Source organism: Trematosphaeria pertusa, assembly GCF_010094035.1.
Source record: "Trematosphaeria pertusa strain CBS 122368 unplaced genomic scaffold BU26scaffold_9, whole genome shotgun sequence".
In the NCBI taxonomy this organism is placed as follows: Eukaryota; Fungi; Ascomycota; class Dothideomycetes; order Pleosporales; family Trematosphaeriaceae; genus Trematosphaeria; species Trematosphaeria pertusa.
This window is the reverse complement of record NW_022987220.1, coordinates 283,740-302,675: the sequence shown is the minus strand read 5'-3', so window position 1 is coordinate 302,675 and position 18,936 is coordinate 283,740. Positions and strand designations below refer to the sequence as shown.

Genomic DNA, 18,936 nt, shown 5'->3' with positions numbered 1-18,936 from the left:
TTCCGCTTCGCTTGGAATGCGCTATCTGTTCGACCACACAGCGGGATGCTCTTGACAAACATGCCCAATTCGTTTCACAGCGCCTACCTAGCATATTCCGTTCACCATAACTTCAAAACAGCGGACTTGAGGGGCCGTTCGCTGGTCTCTCTTCTTTTTACCAATAGGGTGCTAGTTCACTGCGGCTATCTCCCGATATCGCCATGCGCGGGACCGACCCAAGCCGTTCCCCACCGGGGCGGGATTCCTCGCAGCAAAGCTTCCAGACGTCCAAACATCCCGACAACAGGCATGACTTCTCTTCAGACTCCTCGGTAACGCTTTGCGTCGATTACGGCTCGTTTTCAAATCTGGGACCTTTCGAGACTTTTGAGGTTATTATGGACGCTCCGGAGGTATGTCTGCCGCTGTAAACAGCCTAGTGGAATGCGTTTTGTTTAGCTACGGAAATCAGCTCTGGAGGGCATTCAGCGAGTAAAAGAGCTGAGAAATGCTGGGGTTTTGATCGTTCATTTTCACCTGAAACCCTAGCCGTTGCTAATCCGGCGCTTTGCAGGGTCCGCCTCGCTTCTCGGCTGTCAGTCCACTCCTCGGTGCACACGACCCTCCGAAAACTACCCATTATGGGGCAATTCCAGACGCCTCAGAGCTTGAGTCGCTCCTCGGCGAAGATGAAGAAGTCATCCAGACGACTGCGACCAAGGAAGCCAGATTGCTGCTGAACTACTCGGTCCCGTTGATGTTGACATACATCCTGCAATACAGCTTCAGCCTCATCACTATCTTTGTCGTCGGCCATATCGGAACTGATGAGCTCGGAGCTGTTTCTTTGGCCACTATGACGGCGAATATCACGGGATTTGCCATCTATGAAGGCCTTGCGACGAGTTTGGACACGCTGTGTGCGCAGGCGTACGGACTGGGGAAGAAAGAACAAGTCGGACTGCATCTTCAGCGCATGATTTTGCTAAACCTACTCGTCACTCTCCCCATTGGCGCGGTGTGGCTCTGCTCGGGCTGGATTCTCGCTGCTCTTGTCCCGGAGAGAGAACTCGCCCTCCTCGCCGGCCGATATCTCCAAATTCTCATCGCTGGTGCACCTGGATACGCCATTTTCGAGGCAGGCAAGCGGTTTACGCAAGCTCAGGGCCTTTTCAATGCCTCATTTTTTGTCCTCCTGATCGCTACCCCGGTCAACATCCTGCTCAACTACATCTTCGTTTTCTTGCTGCACTGGGAGCTTACGGGGGCTGCGATAGCCACAGTTTTGTCCAACAACCTATTACCTTTCCTTTTGTGGATGTACGTCTACTTCGTTGCGCCGAGCAGCCTGCAGTGCTGGGGCGGGTTCTCACGCTCCGCGTTCAAGAATTGGGGCCCCATGATTACGCTTTCCCTACCCGGCATCGTCATGGTCGAAGCAGAATGGTATGTATTGCCACGTTGCATTCATACCAGCATATCTTAGGCCCTACATCTGTAAAGCTACTCCTGGAGGCCTCCAGGGGACAAACAGAACTTGGGTTAGGACAATTGCTAATGTGTACCGCCGTTTTCGCAGGCTAGCCTTCGATATCCTCACGCTTTCCTCGTCGTATCTTTCCACTGCCCATCTCGCTGCGCAAAGCGTTGTCATGACGACTTCGGTCGCCATATATCACATACCGTTCAGCACTTCGGTCGCGGTGAGCACTCGACTGGGGAATCTCGTCGGAGCTGGAGCCCTCAACGCCGCACGAATCGCCACCAAGATTTATGTGGTCATCTTTCTAGCCATCGGGCTGATCGACGCAATCTTCCTCGCCGCCTCCCGAAACATCCTCCCAAAGGCATTCACCGAGGATCCAGAAGTCATCGCCATAGTATCATCCGTAATGCCTATCCTAGCCATCTTCCAGCTCTTCGACGCAGGCTCCGCGCTGGTAAACGCTATTTTGAGGGGCCTTGGAAGGCAAGCAATAGGAGGCTACGTCAATCTGGGAGCTTACTATCTTATCGCCCTGCCGGTGGCTTTTCTGCTATGCTTTGGGAAGCCGAATTTGAAGCTGGAGGGGTTGTGGCTTGGTTGCTTAGTGGGGAGTGTGCTGATCTCGGTGGTGGAGGGGAGTTATTGTAAGTTTTGGAGCTGGAGGAAGGCGGTTGATGCGGCAAAGGGAAGGGAAGAATGAATTTTCGTGACAAGCAATTAGACTGTGGGTTGTGGGATAAGAAAGGATGCTAGATATATGGTGTTATTGCTAGGATGGATGAGGTGCAGCACGGGCAAAAAGTGTGCAAGTTTCCTGGGAGGACTTCGGGGTATGCAATCCAACAGCGACCCGCTCGTGCGATCTTCTTTCTCTTATGGGTATTCGCCGTTTTCTCCAGGCTCTAATTTATTTCCTGTCGCTACGCCTCACAGCTCCAGCCTCCAAATTACATCCTCCTCGCCCTTCCTCCGCTTCACCACTACTTGAGGCTCTTTCACGGGCTTCATAACACTCAACGGTATCCTTTGGTCATCCCTCTCTGGCACATCGAAGGTCCCACCCTTCACATCCTCAATATCGAGCATCTGCACGCATAGTGCTACGAATCCTAGGATTTCGCTCTGCGCGAAATGCCGTCCCGGACAGATTACACTCCCTCCGCCAAACGCGCGGTACGCGGCGCTGGGCACGTTCTTCGGGAGCGCGGTCGCAGTGCGCTCGGCGCTGATGCTAGCTCCAGTCTCGGAGGAGAATTGCTCTGAAGATGTGGTAGAGGAGATGAAGCGCGTGGGGTTAAAGGAGTTGGCGTCGGCGCCCCAGACGGATTCGGAGCCGTGGATTACGCCGCTGGCGATCTGGATCATAGAGCCTTTCTTTAACAGGTAGGGTGGATGGCCCGGCGCGCTGACGGAGTGTGTATTCGTTACCAAGCGTACCGAAGCTAAGTTCGCTATCGTGCGCAGCGTTTCGCGGTACGTAGAGACAAGGAGCGGACACTTGGTCTTTAAGTCGGTTACGTTGATGATCTTTTCTTTCACTTTGCCGTCCCTACTGCGCGTCGATGATATGGCCTGGCTCGTCTCGATCCTAATCTTCTGAAGCAGCGCAGGTCTTCCGAACACGTTCGCCAGGAACCAAAACGTCGTCGGCACCGCATTCCCAATCACTCCAAACAGCAGTATCAACTCCGCTCTTCCCGCCATCTTAGTCGTCAGTCCATGCTTCAAGTTGATCTGCACGCGCTTTTGAATCATCGTGCTTGCGGTTCGGTAATACCCCTTCTCTACAAACTCCTGCAACGCCTCGTTGATCGCTTTCCTCGCGAGCCAGGGTTTCCGCGCTGTGATGAAAGGGAACACATTCGCCATCACCGCGATCATGCCGCTCTCGTAGTCCCAGAATTTATGCACGAGCTCCGGGTGCATGGCGAAGGGGTTCTGTGGGCCGTAGATGGTGTACGCATTCGCGATGGTGAAGATGCGTTTTACGAAGTCCATGAGGGAGATCTCCAAGGTGGACGTACCGCGAACGAGGTCGCTCAACAGCTCGCTGAATTTGTCGAGTTGGGTGGTAGAAAGTTGATTCAGACCACGTCCAGGAGAGAGCTCAGAAGCGATCATTTCCTGCGATTCGTTCATGAGGCCTTCGCTGGAGCCGTGTTCGCCGTCGAGATTGAAGCGGATGATTTCCATACTCTGCTCATCGAAGTCGACTAGCCTTTTCGTCACTTCCAAGATCATGCCGTAGAAACTGAGATTCTTGCTTGCTCTTTGGATTGGCGCGGCGAGGACGGGGTCGATCACGGCGATTGTGCGCGCGGTAAGTGTTTGCAGTGTGAAGATGGGATATTGCGTCTTTGCGTTTACGCGCGCGAAGTAGGAGGCGCCATACCAAAACATGCCAATTACGTGTCCGAGAAATGGGAGGTAGGGGTGTGGGATCAGAGGTGGTTCGGTAGGGTCTTGGAGGGCTGCGAGGAGGGCTTCTGTATCGAAGAGGAAGGCTGTAAGTCCGTACAGAATGAGAAACGTGCGAACTTCGGAGAAGGCGAAGAAGTAGAAGGTCGATGCTAAGACTGTGATGTGCTGGAGCCAAGGGATGTTCGCGGCGCGTAGGTGCGCGAGCGTGGAAGTGGACATCGTGTTGAATGGGGCTATTCGATCAGGAAGATGAAGGGGTCATCGGGGCCGGTTTATATCTTTCAGTTCATCGCAATGCGCGACAAAGTCCAAAAGGACATCTTCGGAGGAAGTCTTTTGGCGGTTGGAGGTCGAGATGAGGTTCTTGATGGGATCGAGATGTAAGAGGGGAACACGAGGGTATCCATGTCGTTAATCAAAATATTCAATAGACTAGCACAGAAAGGGCATGGTGGAGTGATTCCTACCCTTCCACTATGATCCTTATACTCAGAGAAAGTACCTTCTGGTTTCCGTCCCAATATCCGCATGCCAAAAAAGCTCTCAAAGCAATGATTCGGTATGCTAATCCTACCCCTGTTCAATGCATTCACCTACGCAGCGCTCAAACTACCTTCAGCCCTGATTTCCCAACCCATTTCGATCAAGACATAGGCGCAACTTCAAGATCAACCACAACATTCTCTCCAATCGTGTTTCCAGGCATCACTGTAGAAGGAGTCATTAAAACCGCTCAGGCGACGTGAAAATAAGGCATACGCACCTTCATACCAGTGGATAACCCACCTATCAAACTCGGGCCCCTCATAAGGCTTCACGTGCGTCTTAACGGCAATCCAGCGTCCCGAGCACGACTTATCACTCCACCTCAACACAGTCCCAGAGCCCCATGGCACGCTCTTGAACTGCCATCCAACTGTTTTAACCGTCGCGTTCTCTCGATCCGGTCCAACGTTCCAAGAGCCACCTGATTGCGGGAAGGCCTTGCTCAGCGTCCAGTCCCCGGGGCCGTCCGATACGAGAGCCAGGCGGCCGGAGATTGGGCCAGGATGTGGGTTTGTGGGCGAGACGAGGAGCTCACTAGCGTTTTCCTTTGATATGGAGATCGGCTTGGGGAAATCGCCGTAGCCATTGCTGTTGTAGTACGGCGGGGGTGTCACGCCGAGATCATAGGTGTTATTATCGCGCAGGAGGGCTCCGGAGGTGATGGAGTTGCCGCCGACTACCTTGAGGTAGAAGCCTTGACCTGGAGTGGGTGCGGATAATGTTGATGCGACTAATGCTGCGACCGTGAAGAAAAGAGATGTGGGCTTCATGGTGGGAAGATCCTAGTAATGATTATAGGATGTCGAAGATAGGAAGTATTTGGAAATGAAGGTATGTGGTGGAATATATTACTGCGATCTGCGTAGTACATATATTCTGTGCTCGTATATGATCTCACCCAGTACGAGATATGATGCCATACGTGGACGCTCCACAGTTACACCGGATACGGAAGAGGACCGGTTTCTCGTCTTCGCGGCTGACCATAATACGAGTAAGCAGTCCAAATAGAGAATAAAGTGGCACAGTCCTCTCCGATGCAACTGTGTGCGTCTTTGCAAGCCTGTACAAACGTCCGCATCACGTGGAGTCGATCACCTTTTTTGCCGACCTTAGCGTCTTGATCGATGTCATATGGGTCACCTTACCTCATGCCGATAGCCGTTGAACGACAGCTGAAGGCGATTCTGGCGCCATTCCACTCAGATTTGATGGAATGGATCTCGCGAGAAGTATCGAGGGCGACTATTGCGATGCGAAACCCCTGTACGAGCCGTGGCTCTCGGGCAAACCAATCCCGCAACTCGGGATGATCGATAGTTTGTTACTTAAATTGGTCCACTTCGTATGCGCGAAGGTATTGACAGAAGGAATATTGCAGGAAGGAACAATGCGGGAAGACATGACTTGGCCGGGGGTGGCCACGAGGACTCCATTGAACGAGGTTGCGCATCTATGGCTACTGACGAAAAGAGAGCTGAACAAAAGGTGAGTATCTAACAGATTGGGGAGAAGTTCTGACGCATCAGTATTGTGAGCGTTGGAGCTGGGGAGGGATGAGCAAAGCTTGCTGGATTTCGCTGAGTCGGGTTTTGAAGCGGGCTAAGCCAAATGAGTATAGCTCACGTGTTAGGGCGGATCCGTTTCATTTGCCCCTCGACTCCGCTCCCCTCTCATCAATCAGAATGCCATCCTCATCCGCTCCAGACTCAGAAATCAGTACTCTCCCTCATAGCTGCTTCCACTGTCGAAAGATCATCATCAATCCGCCTCCCCAGCCTAGAGTCCACGGCTTCCGCTGTCGCCTTCCTTACACCAGACGCGAAGCGCTTCAAGCCGCCAAAGATGGCTGCCCAATCTATAAAATGCTTGTCAAGGGCTATCGGTTCGCGTCTACTCCAGAAGAGCTCCGTCAACTAGTCCGCGCTGTGCAAGGCAAGGCCGACTGGCGACTTCCACGCGTGGGTGTGTTTGGGTCACAAGAGAGGATCATCTACCTCGCAGAAAGCCTCAGCGAGCATCCCTTCTCAATCAGATTCAACGAGAATGGATGGGCGCTCTTTGCCTGCCTGGCATGGGGAAGCTGGTGGTTCTATGTGAATGCCCGACCAAGTATGGATTCCCGTTCGCCTTGATGCGGACATGGAAGCTGAGCGCGTCCAGCCGATCCAGCTGCGTCAGTCTTTCCCATCCCACCTGTCAACAGAAATGTTGCTTCTGCAGAGGCATTTGACTGGGCCCGGAAGTGGTTGAATGAGTGCGCCAACCATGGACCCGAAACGCACCGTTTGTGCCCCTCAGCAAAGGACATCGAGTTCACCCCGACACGGTTGCTACAGGTTGCACTCGAGGGAGGGCGCTATCGTGTCCGACTTCGCGAGACTCTCCCACATGAGCGTTTACGATATGTGTGCCTAAGCTACTGTTGGGGTGGCGACCAGCCCGTAAAGACGACAAAAGCAACGTTGGCCGAACGTGCACGAGGGATCAACTTTCAGGCTCTTCCCAAGACTCTTCAAGATGCGATTTTCGTCACTCAACAGCTTCAGCTTTCTTTTATTTGGATAGATTGCCTGACGATCATTCAGGATGATAAGGAGGACCTCGCGGTCGAGCTGCCGAAGATGCCCGAGATCTACAAAAACGCATGGGTAACAATCTCTGCATCGAGTGCTAGCACCTGTTTTGAGGGCTTCCTTGAACAACGACGCCCATCCGCCGATACCCAATGCGAGGATGTCGCTCTCCGTTATCAGTGTTCGAACGGAACGATTGGCAATATTTATATGTTCCAGCACGAATCGAATACTGTGGATCCAATAGACAAAAGAGCATGGACATTCCAGGAACGTAGAATCTCTCCCCGCTTTCTTGACTTTGCGAGTCATCAACTGCGGTGGAAGTGTAACAGCAGAGCGTACTTTGATGGAGGATTTGCTCCCGCCAATTACGAGGAACAAAAGACAAAAGGCACGCACGAACAAGTGAAGCCCGCTTCGTACAATGATAGTGGTGACGCCACTCTCGAACAAACCATCTTCAAGGTCTGGCCGGAGATCGTGGACAACTATACCCAGCGGTCTTTAAGCTTTCCGGGCGACAAGCTCATCGCGCTCGCCGCTCTTGCTAGCGAAATTGGAGACCCCCTCAATATGACCTATCTAGCGGGACTTTGGAAGGAGCACCTTCCAGCGCAGCTCCTTTGGCGGCTGTGGGGTGAGCCAGCAAAGCGGCCGGAGCTGTATCGTGCTCCAAGCTGGTCCTGGGCATCGGTTGACGGATATATCATGATGGAGCACGAGGCGAACACAGACAGAGTCGCAATTGAGGTTCTGGGGTGTACAATCGAGCCAGTCACCAAAGGCTTTGTGTACGGCGCCGTAGAGTCTGGAACTTTAACCATAAAAGGGCGCTTGTTGCCAGCGATCTGGTCGATTAATCGAGAGGATTGTCTCGCTTTAGAGGGCGTCTTCGATTTCGATTCGGAGTCCGAAGGGATGTCGGACCTGGAGCAAGACCTTTCAGATGACGAAATGACTGATATACCAGATACGCCTAGTGAGGCGGAAGCCTTGGAAACGACATCAGACGCGGTCGAAGCCACAGTCCTGGAGCCTGTTGACCTCACCGCGGATGCTATCGAGGTCGGGTGGGATATGAACGACCCCGATTTCGCCGTCGAAGTGCACTGCTTACAGGTACGTAGGTTGCGTTACACTCTCCAGCGTGTCTCTGTTTTGACTGCGGAATGCTCCTCCTGGGGGCCTTTATCGGTAAAGAGCTAAGACATTCTAAAGTGTTAACTGGCCAATCTGAGACAAATGCTAATTATACCGCCATGTTTATAGGTCATATCCCAGACAACGACTGATGGCTCTGCTGGCCTCCTCCTGGTTCTCTCAGACTCCAGTAATCCTAGCTCCTACAAACGTGTTGGGCATTTCATTTTCGACAGTAGGAAGAACGACGTCTTTCAGAATGTCGATGAGCGAGTCATGACGATTGTCTGAATTGTAGGCCCAGCTCTGCATCCGCCCGATTTCGGACCGGTCTACTAGTTACAAGCCCTCTCGTTGCACGTCAGACAAATCCACAGCCAACTCGCCTATCCTCTCCCTTCCGTCTAATTCGGCAATCTCTGCGTTTGCATCCATCTCCTTAATAGTCTCCCTCGACTTCCTCCTCTGCGTGTCATCAAGCTCCGCCTTTGCCCAATAGTTCCCACTCGCTTTCTTCCCGCGGCGAGCTCGGCTTCTACGCCGGAAAAAGAATAGTGCAAGCGCCAGGACGACGAGGAGGGTGAGGCTGCCGATAGCGCTGCTCAGCGCTATGATTCTGGTGTCGGCTTTATTTGGGCGAGCCGCCACTGTCGTGGTCGGATTCGCGGACTTTGACGTCGCGATAGTACTCCTTGGTTGTGCAGCCTGCGTCGCATTGGTATTCGTGCTGTCGCCCGATACCGTCTGTGTGGCATTGGCAAGGCCACTCGGGATTATACTTGTGCTTGGTATTTCAGCCGTGCCTACAGCTGCAGGCGCCTTGATGTCCACCAACTGGCCCTGTCAACCGAACAAAAGCCAGAGACAGTGCACTCATATCCCGGCCAACAGCATGTGTCCCCAGCTTCGCCACATTTTACCAGCTCCGGATACTGCCCGTCGTATACCGCCATTATGAAATTACCACTGGTCCTCGATTCATTAGCAGCCATGACTTTGCTACATGTGTCAGGTGACACTGCATCGCAGTCGGAACCGTTCGGACAGCAGAAACCTCCATCTAGGTGGTCGAAGTGCTAATTCGGAGGCATCTTGTTTGCTTAAAACAACAGAATGATGACAGGAGGCCGTCGCACGACCTAGTAAGATTGGGATTGGCACAAGCCATCGAGGACGTGGCTTTCGGAGGGTGAAAGTATTCCACTGTACGGAAAAGTCCAAGCGGGAACGCCTAAAACTGACGGCGACACTGCATGACCTTCCGGATAGTGGCATGAGGGCCCTTTCTATCCGAATATCTCGATACGGAGCGAACGCTGTGCCGCATCGAAGCGTCGCGATGCGGGTTGGTGGAGTTTCATCTGGCGCTTGCACGCTGGCACCTTCCACCGAAACAAGCACTACCACCGTTCTATAACCTCTTTTCAGGCACCTTTGCAATGCAAACCTTTGGGGAATCCGTCGTTCACCGCCCTCGGCACCGTCGGCGTTAGAGAGAGGCCTGCTACGCGATTCGAGTTGCTTGCCTGAAACTGCAGCACAGCGCATTTCTCCACGCCCGCTATACTTCCGCCGACAAAAGCCATGCGATGTTCATTGCTGGAGTATCAAAATCGTCGCGGTCGGGGGCCATTGTCGAGGTCGTGTTAATCAGAAAGTCCGCAAAGGTGAACCGATGCTTCATTTTCTAGATGCAAGAGTCCTGCAAACACATCTATGGAACATGTACCCGGATCCCCTCACGAATGCTGAATTATGTCAGGGAACTAGAGAACCGCTGAGGGGCGCGGCTGGTGCAGTATATAATTAAGCCTGGCACTTCAGAATGGCCCACAATCCTCCAGTCCTCGCCGTCCTGTGCAATTTCCCAGGCTCGCAGTTCTCGTCCATTGCATTCCGGCGTCCGAGCATTACCTATTCGGGGGCTAGAAAGGTGAAGAGAACCCACCCTCGTGTTTGGGGATCTTACAGCAAGGTAAACCTCTGTTTCTCTATTGTCTCCTGCCCCGAAAAAATTGGATATGTATCTAACGCCCAACAGTGCTGTTCGAAATATCCGACGCGGGTATATACATCCTCTCGTTCTTCTAGCTTCTTGACTACGATCCCGACACGACAGGCTGCATCTTCAAGCACATCGTTGTTCTTCTTTCTCACCGTGAACTCCGAGCCGGTGCCCCGAGCGATGAGGAGCGCATAGTAAGTGTCATTGAGATCCAAATTACTATGATCAAGCATCCAAAAATCGCTTTTCGGGCTCCCTGAACCGCGATTGCTCGTCGGTATGGAATCTGTGAGTGATTGCTTGGGTCTAGCATCCTTGGGCCACTGAACCGGTCGTAAAGGTGCCTCGACTGTCAATCGGGCATGATCGACCTGCCCGTTCGGCCTCGCCATGATGTCCACGTCAAAAATGCGTATCTTCCAGTCGAATCGATAGGTCTGGGTCCGCGCGAGCTGGACATACGTATTCCAAACTCCCCCGTCCAGTGAAGCCCACGACCAAGACGGCGCACGGTAGGACGCTGCGGCGGGTTGTGCGTACGGCTTCGGGTTGTCAGTGTACCAAAGCAGCTCCGCTGGAAGAATCTCTCTCCACAATCCTGCTACGGAGTGCATGCCTGTGCACTCTCCAATTCGCGTCACGATGCCGTTTATCGCGACGAGTCGGTCCTTGCCGTACGTAAGGTCGCAGGACGTGTACTCGTGCAGTAGCCGCGTCCAGGACCTGTGGAAGCTGAGGAACCGATCCGTTGGCGAAGTGAGATCCGGCAGCTCGGTCCATGGTGTCTGCAGCCAGGAGAAGGTTTTCTTTGGGTTAGATGATGCGCCCGCCCAGGACGCTCCTCGGAGTTCAGGTGCGCCTTCGCTGGCATTGCTAATCTGGCATTCCCACAATATTCCCTCTTTGCCGAAATACAGAGTCCGCGGCGAAAGAGTGCGCTCTTGGATTACCCAGCCACGCCTTAGAAGTCCTCCTTGTGGTAGCACCTCGCTTGTCGAGGGGCCGGCTACCATGTTATTTTGCACCAGGTCGAATTGAAGACTGCAGGGGATGTTCTTGAGGGGATTGCGTAGGCCAAGGAAACCTTCGCGACTGCTTGTTGCGTCCAGTGCAGCAATAGTGCACACGCTGCTGCGATATATATGTCGCCCATGATAGCCGATTCTTCTTCCCAATCATGAGGCGTGTCCTGGAGAACGCAGAGAGAATCGATCCAGAGATATGCGTAGCCGAGGCTCCGGGTAACATTCACCGCGTCCTTGAAAGTGTTAGGAAGGTTCTCCCACGGGATTTCGTGAAGGAAGGAGTCTTGGTTCTCTCGAGTGAGGCAAAGTATCTGTGCCGTACCCCATCTATGACTCAAAGTCAGATACTCCGGCATTTCATCGCGATCGTCTGCAGCGTCCTTCGTATAGACGAGCCTTATCGGCTCCCGTTTCGAACCTCTGACGTCCAGAAGCCTTGTTGGTATCGCAGAAGCGGTCTGGTATGCCTCACGGCAAAGTTGATGTTGTCCTAAGCAACCGCTCAGCCATCGCCTTGCTAGGAGCATCGTCCCACGCGACATCGTTGACAACGCAGTCTGCGCCTCCAGGAACTCTTTGTCGTAGTAATCGCGCACATGAGCATTCTGCCCGATGCGAAGATGGGAACGAGCAAATCTGCCGCTCACCGCCTGGCCGTCGGCGATGGCGAGCCATAGACCGCCACTGCCACCGGATGCGCGATTGAAATAGACTCGTACTATGAGCTGGCTACCGGTCGCAGCGAATTGAACGGGATACTTGTTCCCGGGGAACGACCGAGCCGCCCACCAGGCCTCCAGGGCCCGCGTAGAATCAGGGGCCCGCATGATCTTTAGCGCGTCGCATATCGGGTTGAGCGGAGCAGGATCGGAGAGGTTAGCTGTGTCGAACTTCGAAAGCAGCAGGGAGCAGAGATGACACCCATTGGATGCCGCGGACTCAAGATCTTCCAGCCGCTTGTAATGCAGAAAGCCCTCCCGCAGTTCCTCGCTTGCTGGGATACGGGAGTGGCCCTTTATCCCATGTTGGAAGAGCTGCAAGCAATAGCTTACTGCGTTGCATTGCTCACAGAAATAGTCCAGGGTGGAGCATGCATTTGGGTCACCCTGCATCGCCTTCCTGAGCGACAACTCCTCTAGAGAATGCATATTGGCTTGATGGTTGCGGAATGGCACAATTTCGAGCCGGGGACCTGGTTAGGAAGACGGTGATGGGCGTTGGACGAGGGTAGCGTTGCTGGACGTCTGAACACTTTCAGCTGCTGCTCTGGGGTCGATGGCTTTGTGGCTTGCCGAGCATCCAGCGAAGAGGTTGGCGCCTAGCTTGGAGCCGCGACCATCGACATCTAGCCGGTATCGTCACCTATATTCGCTACGTGCTCGTTAAGTGCCATGAGGGAAAGCCTTTGAACCACGGAGGCAATAGCATCGTTTGGGAGCGGGAATCGTCGTGGACGGTGTGAACAGTCAAGAAAGCAGCTTTAATAAAGGTCTACGCAACACAGCTATGCAACGGTGCTGCGCAAAGCGTGCATTCTTTCAAAGGAAGAGCTGAAGAACCCGATGAGAAGCCCACCCGTGGTATCAATATATTCCTTCACAGGACTCTACAACGTACAAAAACTCCACCTCCAATGGATCCCAAGTAAGCTCATTTTCCGCTGTGGTGGGACGTAATGCTCGCCCTGCGGGCCTCTAGGATTTCGTCCTCTTGGACCGGAGGGCCCCGGTAGTTCTTCTTGCCCCAGATGAAGTACCATGCGGTAGAGATGACGAAGAAGGCGAAGAAGACGACCGAAGCGTAATTCATGTATTGTGGGGTTACGGGGATGGCGGTCGGCATGCAGAACAGCGGGATGGCGAGGAGCGACCAGGCTTGACTTTCCGTTAGCATTGAAATGTGGCTGATGGGGATGGGCGTCTTACCAAGTGCGACGCAGTTGCAGAAAATGCCCAACTTTCCAAGATGGAAATTACCGTCGCGGATGTGCCTTCGTCCATTGAGGAGCGATACTGCGATCGGGCACGCGTAGCTCATCGTTAAGCAAATGACACCAACCCCGGAAAAGGCATTGAAAGCCGCCGTGGAACCAAAATAGATAAGCCCAAGCACAAGCTGCACGACCATGCTAAGCATCATAGCGTTGAGCGGGACGTCCAGCTTTACGTTCACGGTTTTCCACCACCTGGATCCTGGGATGGCGCCGTCACGTGCGAACGCCCAGGTGCAACGCGAGGCTGCAGTTGTGCATCCAATACCGCAGAAGACGGCGAGAACGAGGAGAGGGATTAGCAGACCGATGGCGCCGCCGGATGAACCAATTGCGTCTTTGATGATGACGGGGACGGGTTGGCCAGAGGCAAGGGCGGCGAGCGTTGCCTGGTCGGGCATGACGAAGACGAGGGGGATGAGGAAGACAAGCCCGGCAATGGTGTTGAGGACGATGGTGCCAACCATGGCTTTGGGGACCTGTGTGGCCGGCTGCTGGACCTCTTCGCACATTCTAAGATGTGTTAGCAGTTGTTCTATTTGGGAAGTAGGGATACCAGTTGAGACGTGGCGCAATGGAGGATAGTCGCTCATGGCATGTGTCACTCCTTGGGATTAAGGGAAAAAGGTGCTTGAGGGAGGAAAGCCAGGAATTGTCGCATTGGCAGGGGCGCTCACGAGATGATCATTCCGGTCGATGATGTCGCATAGGCGGCGTGGAGGAGTCCAACGCAGAATGACCAGCCGGCAGGCCATCCACTGTTGCTTGGGTCGAATTCGCCAAACACATAAGATGCGTCATGGCGGCCGTTCTTCGCAATAGCAAGCACGCACACGACAATGGCGATTAGTCCAGCAAAAGTCCAGAAGATGGCAAACGTCTAGTCTTGGTAAGTAACGCATTCAAAGGTGCTCTGGAGATTCTTCTCACATCCAGAATGGGCAGCCAACGGTTGGCAAGCGCAGACACGAGGTTGCAGAGGATCGTGAGGCCGAAGAAGATGAGGTAGACTTGGTAGGTTTCACCGGCGAAGATGCCGACGCCCGGCTCGGATTCGAAGACATTGATGCAGGCTGTCAGGAACAGAGTCGTTCCAAAGTTGACAGCCAGCGTGATGGTGATGTTGCCCACGACGAAGGCCCAGCCGCAGATCCACGATACGATTCTTCGATAGGACGGGGCAGAGAGCATGAAGGTCTGGTAGTACACGCCGCCGGAGGTGGGATACACGCTGGTAATCTCTCCCAACGATGCGGCTACGCAGAGGATGATGAGCGAAACGGCCACCCAGCCCCAGATGATGTTCGTCGGCCCGCCTCCGACCAGCGGATAGTAGAAGGTCGTTGCCAGGCCGTATGGGATAGAGGCGAGGACAAAGGACATAAATGCGACTTGGAGAGTAGACCGGCTGCGAACCAACTCGCTCTTGTAGCCCATAGCCTCGAGCAGGTCGTCGGCGGAGGCTCGTCCTCCATCTTCTCCCAAGTGCTTCCCAGTCAGGCTGAATTTCCTCTCTTTTCCTATGCTGCGGTGGTGGAGGTCGTGCTCGGCCGCGTAGGCGTCTGATTGCGTTCCGTAGACGTGGTCCGCCATGGTGTAACGATGCTGCTGAGTTGGAATGGGAGAGGAAAGAAGGGTCCCTTTATCGCGCAACAACAACCGTTTGCCTCGGTGGGTACGCGACGGCATTTGAATTGCCTGCAGGTGAACGTCAGGCGACGCTAGGCCGGGGCCGGCTACTAGCGATTAGGCAAGTGCTTCCCAGAAATCGAGACGAACCCTGATCGAGATGCAGCCCCGAACTTGGCGCTCCCTGAGTTCTGGGCGGCATCCGACGGCGAACAGGGAGGAATCTATGCGATCGGCCCGAAGCAGATGCACTGGTGGGGATTCTACAGGCCTTCTGGAACAGACGGAAGCCGGGCGTCACAGAAAGACGGAACATCTCATCTTCACCCTGCCATACTGACATGCTGATGGCTGGTGAGTGGCCAAGCTGCTATTGCGCAAGCGGCTGAGGGCGCTGTGGGGTTGCGAGCGCTGCGTCGAAGAAATGATAGCGCCACCCAATCGGAGAGGCCGTCATTCTGCTCGCCTGTGATTGGATCCCAAGACATGCTAACGGTGCAGAAATACGATCTGATTTCGTGAGCTCGAAAAGGGCGCGCTGCCGGGACGAGGAGGTTTGTTGCGCAGAGGAAAGACGGTATGTAGCAGCGTCGCGGGCGCGATGTGTGACGAGGTGGAGGTTCGGAGATGTGCGACCCGTGGTTGGAGGGGCCTGTGGATCGCGACTTCCTCCACCGAGCGCGCCCTACCGCTGATACCTGGCCGTAGATAGTAGTCGCGACGGTATAAAGGTTGGAAGGACCAGCCCGTTCGTGTAGACGATACATTGCCATTGCTGCCCAGGTGCGACATTAGGGGATACGGCCAGAACGACGCACGGGTTTGACTTGCCTCGGCCATGCATCACGAAATCGTCGCCCTGGAGCGCATCCACCAACCCCTCCCTGAGACCTTCGACTTCCCCGCCGGCACCACCTACACCCTAACAACCCACGATACCACGCCCACGAGAGAACTGCTACATGCCCGCATTCGGCATGCTACTATTATCGTCGTCACCACGCTGAAACTCGATGCCGAAACGCTTTCCGCCGATGTGACCCCGACCCTGAAGCTAGTCGCCGTGATGGCGACGGGCACAGACCCCGTCGACCTCGAAGCCTGCAAGAAGCGCGGGCTTCGCGTGACAAACACGCCAGCTGCGAATCTAGACGCCGTTAGCGAGCATGCCATCAGTCTGTATTTCGCCGCGCGGAGGCGGATAGCCTTCATGGACGGGCTGACGAGGCAGGTGCCGAGCGAGTGGAAGAAGAATGGGAGTCTGAATAAGTATATGCGCTTCGCGGACGGGAAGCCGCCATTGACGTGTAGGGATGAGGTTATGGGCATCGTGGGATACGGCGGGCTTGGTATGTAACACTATTAATACACGCCGGACACCGCACTGATAGGGAGGTGCAGGGAAGAGGATTGCGACGCTGGGACGCGCCCTCGGCATGGAAGTCCTGATCGCAGCGCGAAAGACATCGTCCGAAACCGCGCTCAATGGCGTATTACCGGCCCCTGACCCTTCTGAGGCTCGCCTCCCCTTCGAAGAAGTCCTGCGCCGCTCGACCGTCGTTGTCCTGTCCCTCCCTCGAAACCCACAGACCATGAACCTCCTTTCTACCGCCGAGTTCGCCCAGATGTCGCCGTATGCCATATTAGTAAACATAGCACGAGGGGGTATAGTCGATGAGGCTGCAGTGGTAGAGGCACTGAAAGACGGGCAGATAGCAGGCTACGCAACAGATGTGTTTGCAAAGGAGCCAGCTGAGGGCGCTGGAGATACACCACTGTTGGGTGACGAAGCAAAGGGCTTGAATATCACCATGACGCCGCACCTAGCGTGGTTCGCCCAGAGAACGTTGAAGAATCTCGGGCAAATACTGAAGAACACAATCGAGGCGTGGGCAGGTGGTAAAGAGATTAACGTCATCGTCTAAGGGAAAAGCAACGTAGAAATAAAAGATAGAGAAGCTCCGCAAAATTACAAGAACAGCAAAAAGAAAACCTTCAGCGACCCCATAATCCACTCAGGCTTCAAGCACCTTCGCGGAAGATTTCGAAGATCTTTAGAATTATGCACAAAGACAAAATTGCGCTGGGTCTCAAATCGCAGGCGCTTCTTCCCTCTGGGAAGTTGTCGCTCGGCTTGTCGTCTGCCCCTCTCAAAACAGTGCGCGAAGTACCGTGCAACTAACGTCCACGACGTTTGCGCAAGCCCAGTTCCAAACTTTTGTCTGTCTTTCATTCATGGCTTACGTACTTTAGTTTCCAGAATTACGTCAAAAGCGCCAGCTCTCCTGCCAGCCCGGGATTTTACCTCCACAATGCTCTGACCCCCCTCGTTTCTCATGTTCGTTTGCAATGCAACGGAGCGACGGCTACGGGGCGTGGACAGAGGGAGCCGCATTGTGCAGCGCGTATATACTCCAGTTTCCTGGAGATTGACGGCATACACACATGTCGCTGGTCGGCGCGCGGCGATGATGCCTCGTATATAGAGGGACGTTTCTCCATAATGATGCACGGGACGGGATATAAAAACTGGGAAGGCCGCGAGGAGTGAGCATTTCCTCGTCATTTAGCACAGTACTAATAAGTCCTCTAGATCCTTCAAAAGAACAACTTCACAGCAAGACTAGAAGATCTTTAAGTACTCTCTAACACGAAGAAAATGTCTGGGAGCCCGGGAAGCGATGCGGCAGATCGCCCAAGAAGAGTACCTCGTTCCCCATTCTCCCGCATCCAATGCTGGCGAGCCTCAGCCTGATGTCCCCGAAGGAGGAGCACCCGAATACCAAGGGATCTATGCTCCCCACTCGCCCTGGAGAGACGAGGTGGCAAGGATAGGCGAGGAAGCTTGGGTTGAGGAGACGGTGGACGATGAGATTGTAAGCTTTCCCACAGTCCTCCCGTCCGTTGAGGAAGCAGACGCTGACCTAGAAACAGACACGGGGACCGAGGCAGATCCTCCGACTTTCTAGAAGAAGACGAGGAGCTGAAAACTCCGAGGGCGTATCTCAGCCTGCCACCGCCTCATCCACCATACGTCCGCTGCTCCAGTCTAAGCCCAAACCATCACGTGGTTTATATGGAGCCGACGAAAGACTGGAATCCTGCGTGGCATTACAGTCTGGTTGGTAAGAGCCTTCCTGCGAAGACGATCCTGAAGTGTGTTTTCGACTTCCGGAACTTGGAGCAAAACATCCTCCAGTGCCGGATGTTGCAGCCAGAGGATGAGGAGGCCGATCGGCTCACCTGGCTGTACAGGGAATGGGTCCGTTCCGTCATCTGTCTCCGGCTCACGAAGCGGTGGCTGGAAATGGACGAGAAGACGCGCACTGACGAGATCGCGTTCGTTGCTACCCGGGTAGAAGAACTGGAAATGGAGCCCTGGGAGTACCTCGCCACATGGCTCGCTTCGTACCGCACATGGATGAAGCAAGAGCACGAGCTCCTGAGCAACGCAATACGGACCGATCCGAAGCGGCGACGAGCAGGGGAACGACCGACTGTTCACCAGTTGAGGCTCGGTGCGCAGTTGGAGGAGCGGAAACATCGGAGCCAGCTCTGGCATATGCTCCATGATGAAGACATCTAGAAGAAAGATGTCAAGCATCGGTTGGACAAGGCGTGGTATGCGCTGAAGCAGTCGTGTCTGGAGAATGGCATGATCGATCTTGATACCCTCCGAGAGGCATGACCACCCGAAGTAGAGTTTGACGGCGCAACGCTTGACGATGCAATCGGATGCTTTTCTTCTTCGTAGGCGAAGGGTAGACGAGATAATGATTACGCGAAACGAATAGAAACTATGAATGTATACACTTTAAACGATAATCGCCTGCAAGCCTGTACCTGTGCATTGATGAGCCGAAAGATCATGCTTAGGCCCTAGTCCGCAGCTGCAAGGCAACCGACTCTGCAATGCAATCCTAAAAAAGATAGAAGAGCTCCGTCTGCTCATCCCGAGTAGTGTCAACATTGTACACTGCATATATAATCCCTAACACTTCAGCACATTGTGCACGCAAAATGCTCTATATACCATGATAAGTCTTCTCCACAACGCTAAGACGGGGTATATGAATCCGCGGAGGAGCTTCCACGACTTGTATGCACAATCATACATCGAACCATCTTCTGAT

The 18,936-nt window shown here is 54.0% G+C and overlaps 9 protein-coding genes across 9 annotated transcripts; 4 read left to right on the top strand and 5 right to left on the bottom strand.

Moving 5' to 3' along the window:
• Nucleotides 1–203: 203 nt before the first annotated feature.
• On the top strand, nt 204–2,168 carry BU26DRAFT_566101 (MATE efflux family protein; the record flags this gene model as incomplete). The annotated part of the gene is made up of 3 exons (XM_033833469.1): nt 204–395; nt 557–1,428; nt 1,562–2,168. The coding sequence occupies 3 exons, from the start codon at nt 204–206 to the stop codon at nt 2,166–2,168; spliced, it is 1,671 nt and encodes a 556-aa protein (XP_033682106.1).
• Nucleotides 2,164–4,253, bottom strand: BU26DRAFT_520371 (cytochrome P450). The gene has a single exon (XM_033829277.1). The coding sequence runs from the start codon at nt 4,106–4,108 to the stop codon at nt 2,396–2,398; it is 1,713 nt and encodes a 570-aa protein (XP_033682105.1). The 5' UTR covers nt 4,109–4,253; the 3' UTR covers nt 2,164–2,395.
• Nucleotides 4,254–4,268: 15 nt separating this feature from the next.
• BU26DRAFT_341746 (uncharacterized protein) lies at nt 4,269–5,623 on the bottom strand. Its single transcript, XM_033822324.1, has 3 exons — nt 5,584–5,623; nt 4,653–5,533; nt 4,269–4,597 (listed from the first exon to the last, which is right to left on the bottom strand). Exons 2-3 carry the CDS (start codon nt 5,203–5,205, stop codon nt 4,533–4,535), a joined length of 618 nt encoding a protein of 205 aa, XP_033682104.1. The 5' UTR covers nt 5,206–5,533; nt 5,584–5,623; the 3' UTR covers nt 4,269–4,532.
• A 247-nt stretch (nt 5,624–5,870) lies between these two features.
• Nucleotides 5,871–8,605, top strand: BU26DRAFT_341678 (HET-domain-containing protein). The gene is made up of 3 exons (XM_033822322.1): nt 5,871–6,547; nt 6,599–8,133; nt 8,284–8,605. Exons 1-3 carry the CDS (start codon nt 5,992–5,994, stop codon nt 8,443–8,445), a joined length of 2,253 nt encoding a protein of 750 aa, XP_033682103.1. The 5' UTR covers nt 5,871–5,991; the 3' UTR covers nt 8,446–8,605.
• Nucleotides 8,494–9,107, bottom strand: BU26DRAFT_566097 (uncharacterized protein; the record flags this gene model as incomplete). Its single annotated transcript, XM_033833468.1, has 2 exons — nt 8,494–8,988; nt 9,075–9,107. The coding sequence occupies 2 exons, from the start codon at nt 9,105–9,107 to the stop codon at nt 8,494–8,496; spliced, it is 528 nt and encodes a 175-aa protein (XP_033682102.1).
• A 1,012-nt stretch (nt 9,108–10,119) lies between these two features.
• BU26DRAFT_566096 (HET-domain-containing protein) lies at nt 10,120–12,332 on the bottom strand (the record flags this gene model as incomplete). The annotated part of the gene is made up of 2 exons (XM_033833467.1): nt 10,120–11,200; nt 11,287–12,332. The coding sequence occupies 2 exons, from the start codon at nt 12,330–12,332 to the stop codon at nt 10,120–10,122; spliced, it is 2,127 nt and encodes a 708-aa protein (XP_033682101.1).
• Nucleotides 12,333–12,834: 502 nt separating this feature from the next.
• BU26DRAFT_430179 (amino acid transporter) lies at nt 12,835–14,767 on the bottom strand (the record flags this gene model as incomplete). The annotated part of the gene is made up of 4 exons (XM_033823861.1): nt 12,835–13,058; nt 13,110–13,687; nt 13,852–14,054; nt 14,105–14,767. The coding sequence occupies 4 exons, from the start codon at nt 14,765–14,767 to the stop codon at nt 12,835–12,837; spliced, it is 1,668 nt and encodes a 555-aa protein (XP_033682100.1).
• A 485-nt stretch (nt 14,768–15,252) lies between these two features.
• Nucleotides 15,253–16,882, top strand: BU26DRAFT_341686 (uncharacterized protein). Its single transcript, XM_033822323.1, has 2 exons — nt 15,253–16,152; nt 16,205–16,882. Exons 1-2 carry the CDS (start codon nt 15,642–15,644, stop codon nt 16,726–16,728), a joined length of 1,035 nt encoding a protein of 344 aa, XP_033682099.1. The 5' UTR covers nt 15,253–15,641; the 3' UTR covers nt 16,729–16,882.
• Nucleotides 16,883–17,413: 531 nt separating this feature from the next.
• Nucleotides 17,414–18,605, top strand: BU26DRAFT_551951 (uncharacterized protein). Its single transcript, XM_033832129.1, has 2 exons — nt 17,414–17,679; nt 17,738–18,605. Exons 1-2 carry the CDS (start codon nt 17,672–17,674, stop codon nt 18,387–18,389), a joined length of 660 nt encoding a protein of 219 aa, XP_033682098.1. The 5' UTR covers nt 17,414–17,671; the 3' UTR covers nt 18,390–18,605.
• The last annotated feature ends 331 nt before the right edge of the window (nt 18,606–18,936 follow it).

What these genes read in the sequence shown, in the direction of transcription:
- BU26DRAFT_520371 (XM_033829277.1), bottom strand. Translation starts at nt 4,108, where the DNA reads ATGTCCACTTCCACGCTCGCGCACCTACGCGCCGCGAACATCCCTTGG.
- BU26DRAFT_341746 (XM_033822324.1), bottom strand. Translation starts at nt 5,205, where the DNA reads ATGAAGCCCACATCTCTTTTCTTCACGGTCGCAGCATTAGTCGCATCA. An exon ending in GGTTATCCACTGGTATGAAG is followed by an intron (nt 4,598 to 4,652) that starts GTGCGTATGCCT and finishes CTCCTTCTACAG; the next exon opens with TGATGCCTGGAAACACGATT.
- BU26DRAFT_341678 (XM_033822322.1), top strand. Translation starts at nt 5,992, where the DNA reads ATGAGCAAAGCTTGCTGGATTTCGCTGAGTCGGGTTTTGAAGCGGGCT. An exon ending in CTATGTGAATGCCCGACCAA is followed by an intron (nt 6,548 to 6,598) that starts GTATGGATTCCC and finishes GAGCGCGTCCAG; the next exon opens with CCGATCCAGCTGCGTCAGTC. An exon ending in TCGAAGTGCACTGCTTACAG is followed by an intron (nt 8,134 to 8,283) that starts GTACGTAGGTTG and finishes CCATGTTTATAG; the next exon opens with GTCATATCCCAGACAACGAC.
- BU26DRAFT_341686 (XM_033822323.1), top strand. Translation starts at nt 15,642, where the DNA reads ATGCATCACGAAATCGTCGCCCTGGAGCGCATCCACCAACCCCTCCCT. An exon ending in CGTGGGATACGGCGGGCTTG is followed by an intron (nt 16,153 to 16,204) that starts GTATGTAACACT and finishes AGGGAGGTGCAG; the next exon opens with GGAAGAGGATTGCGACGCTG.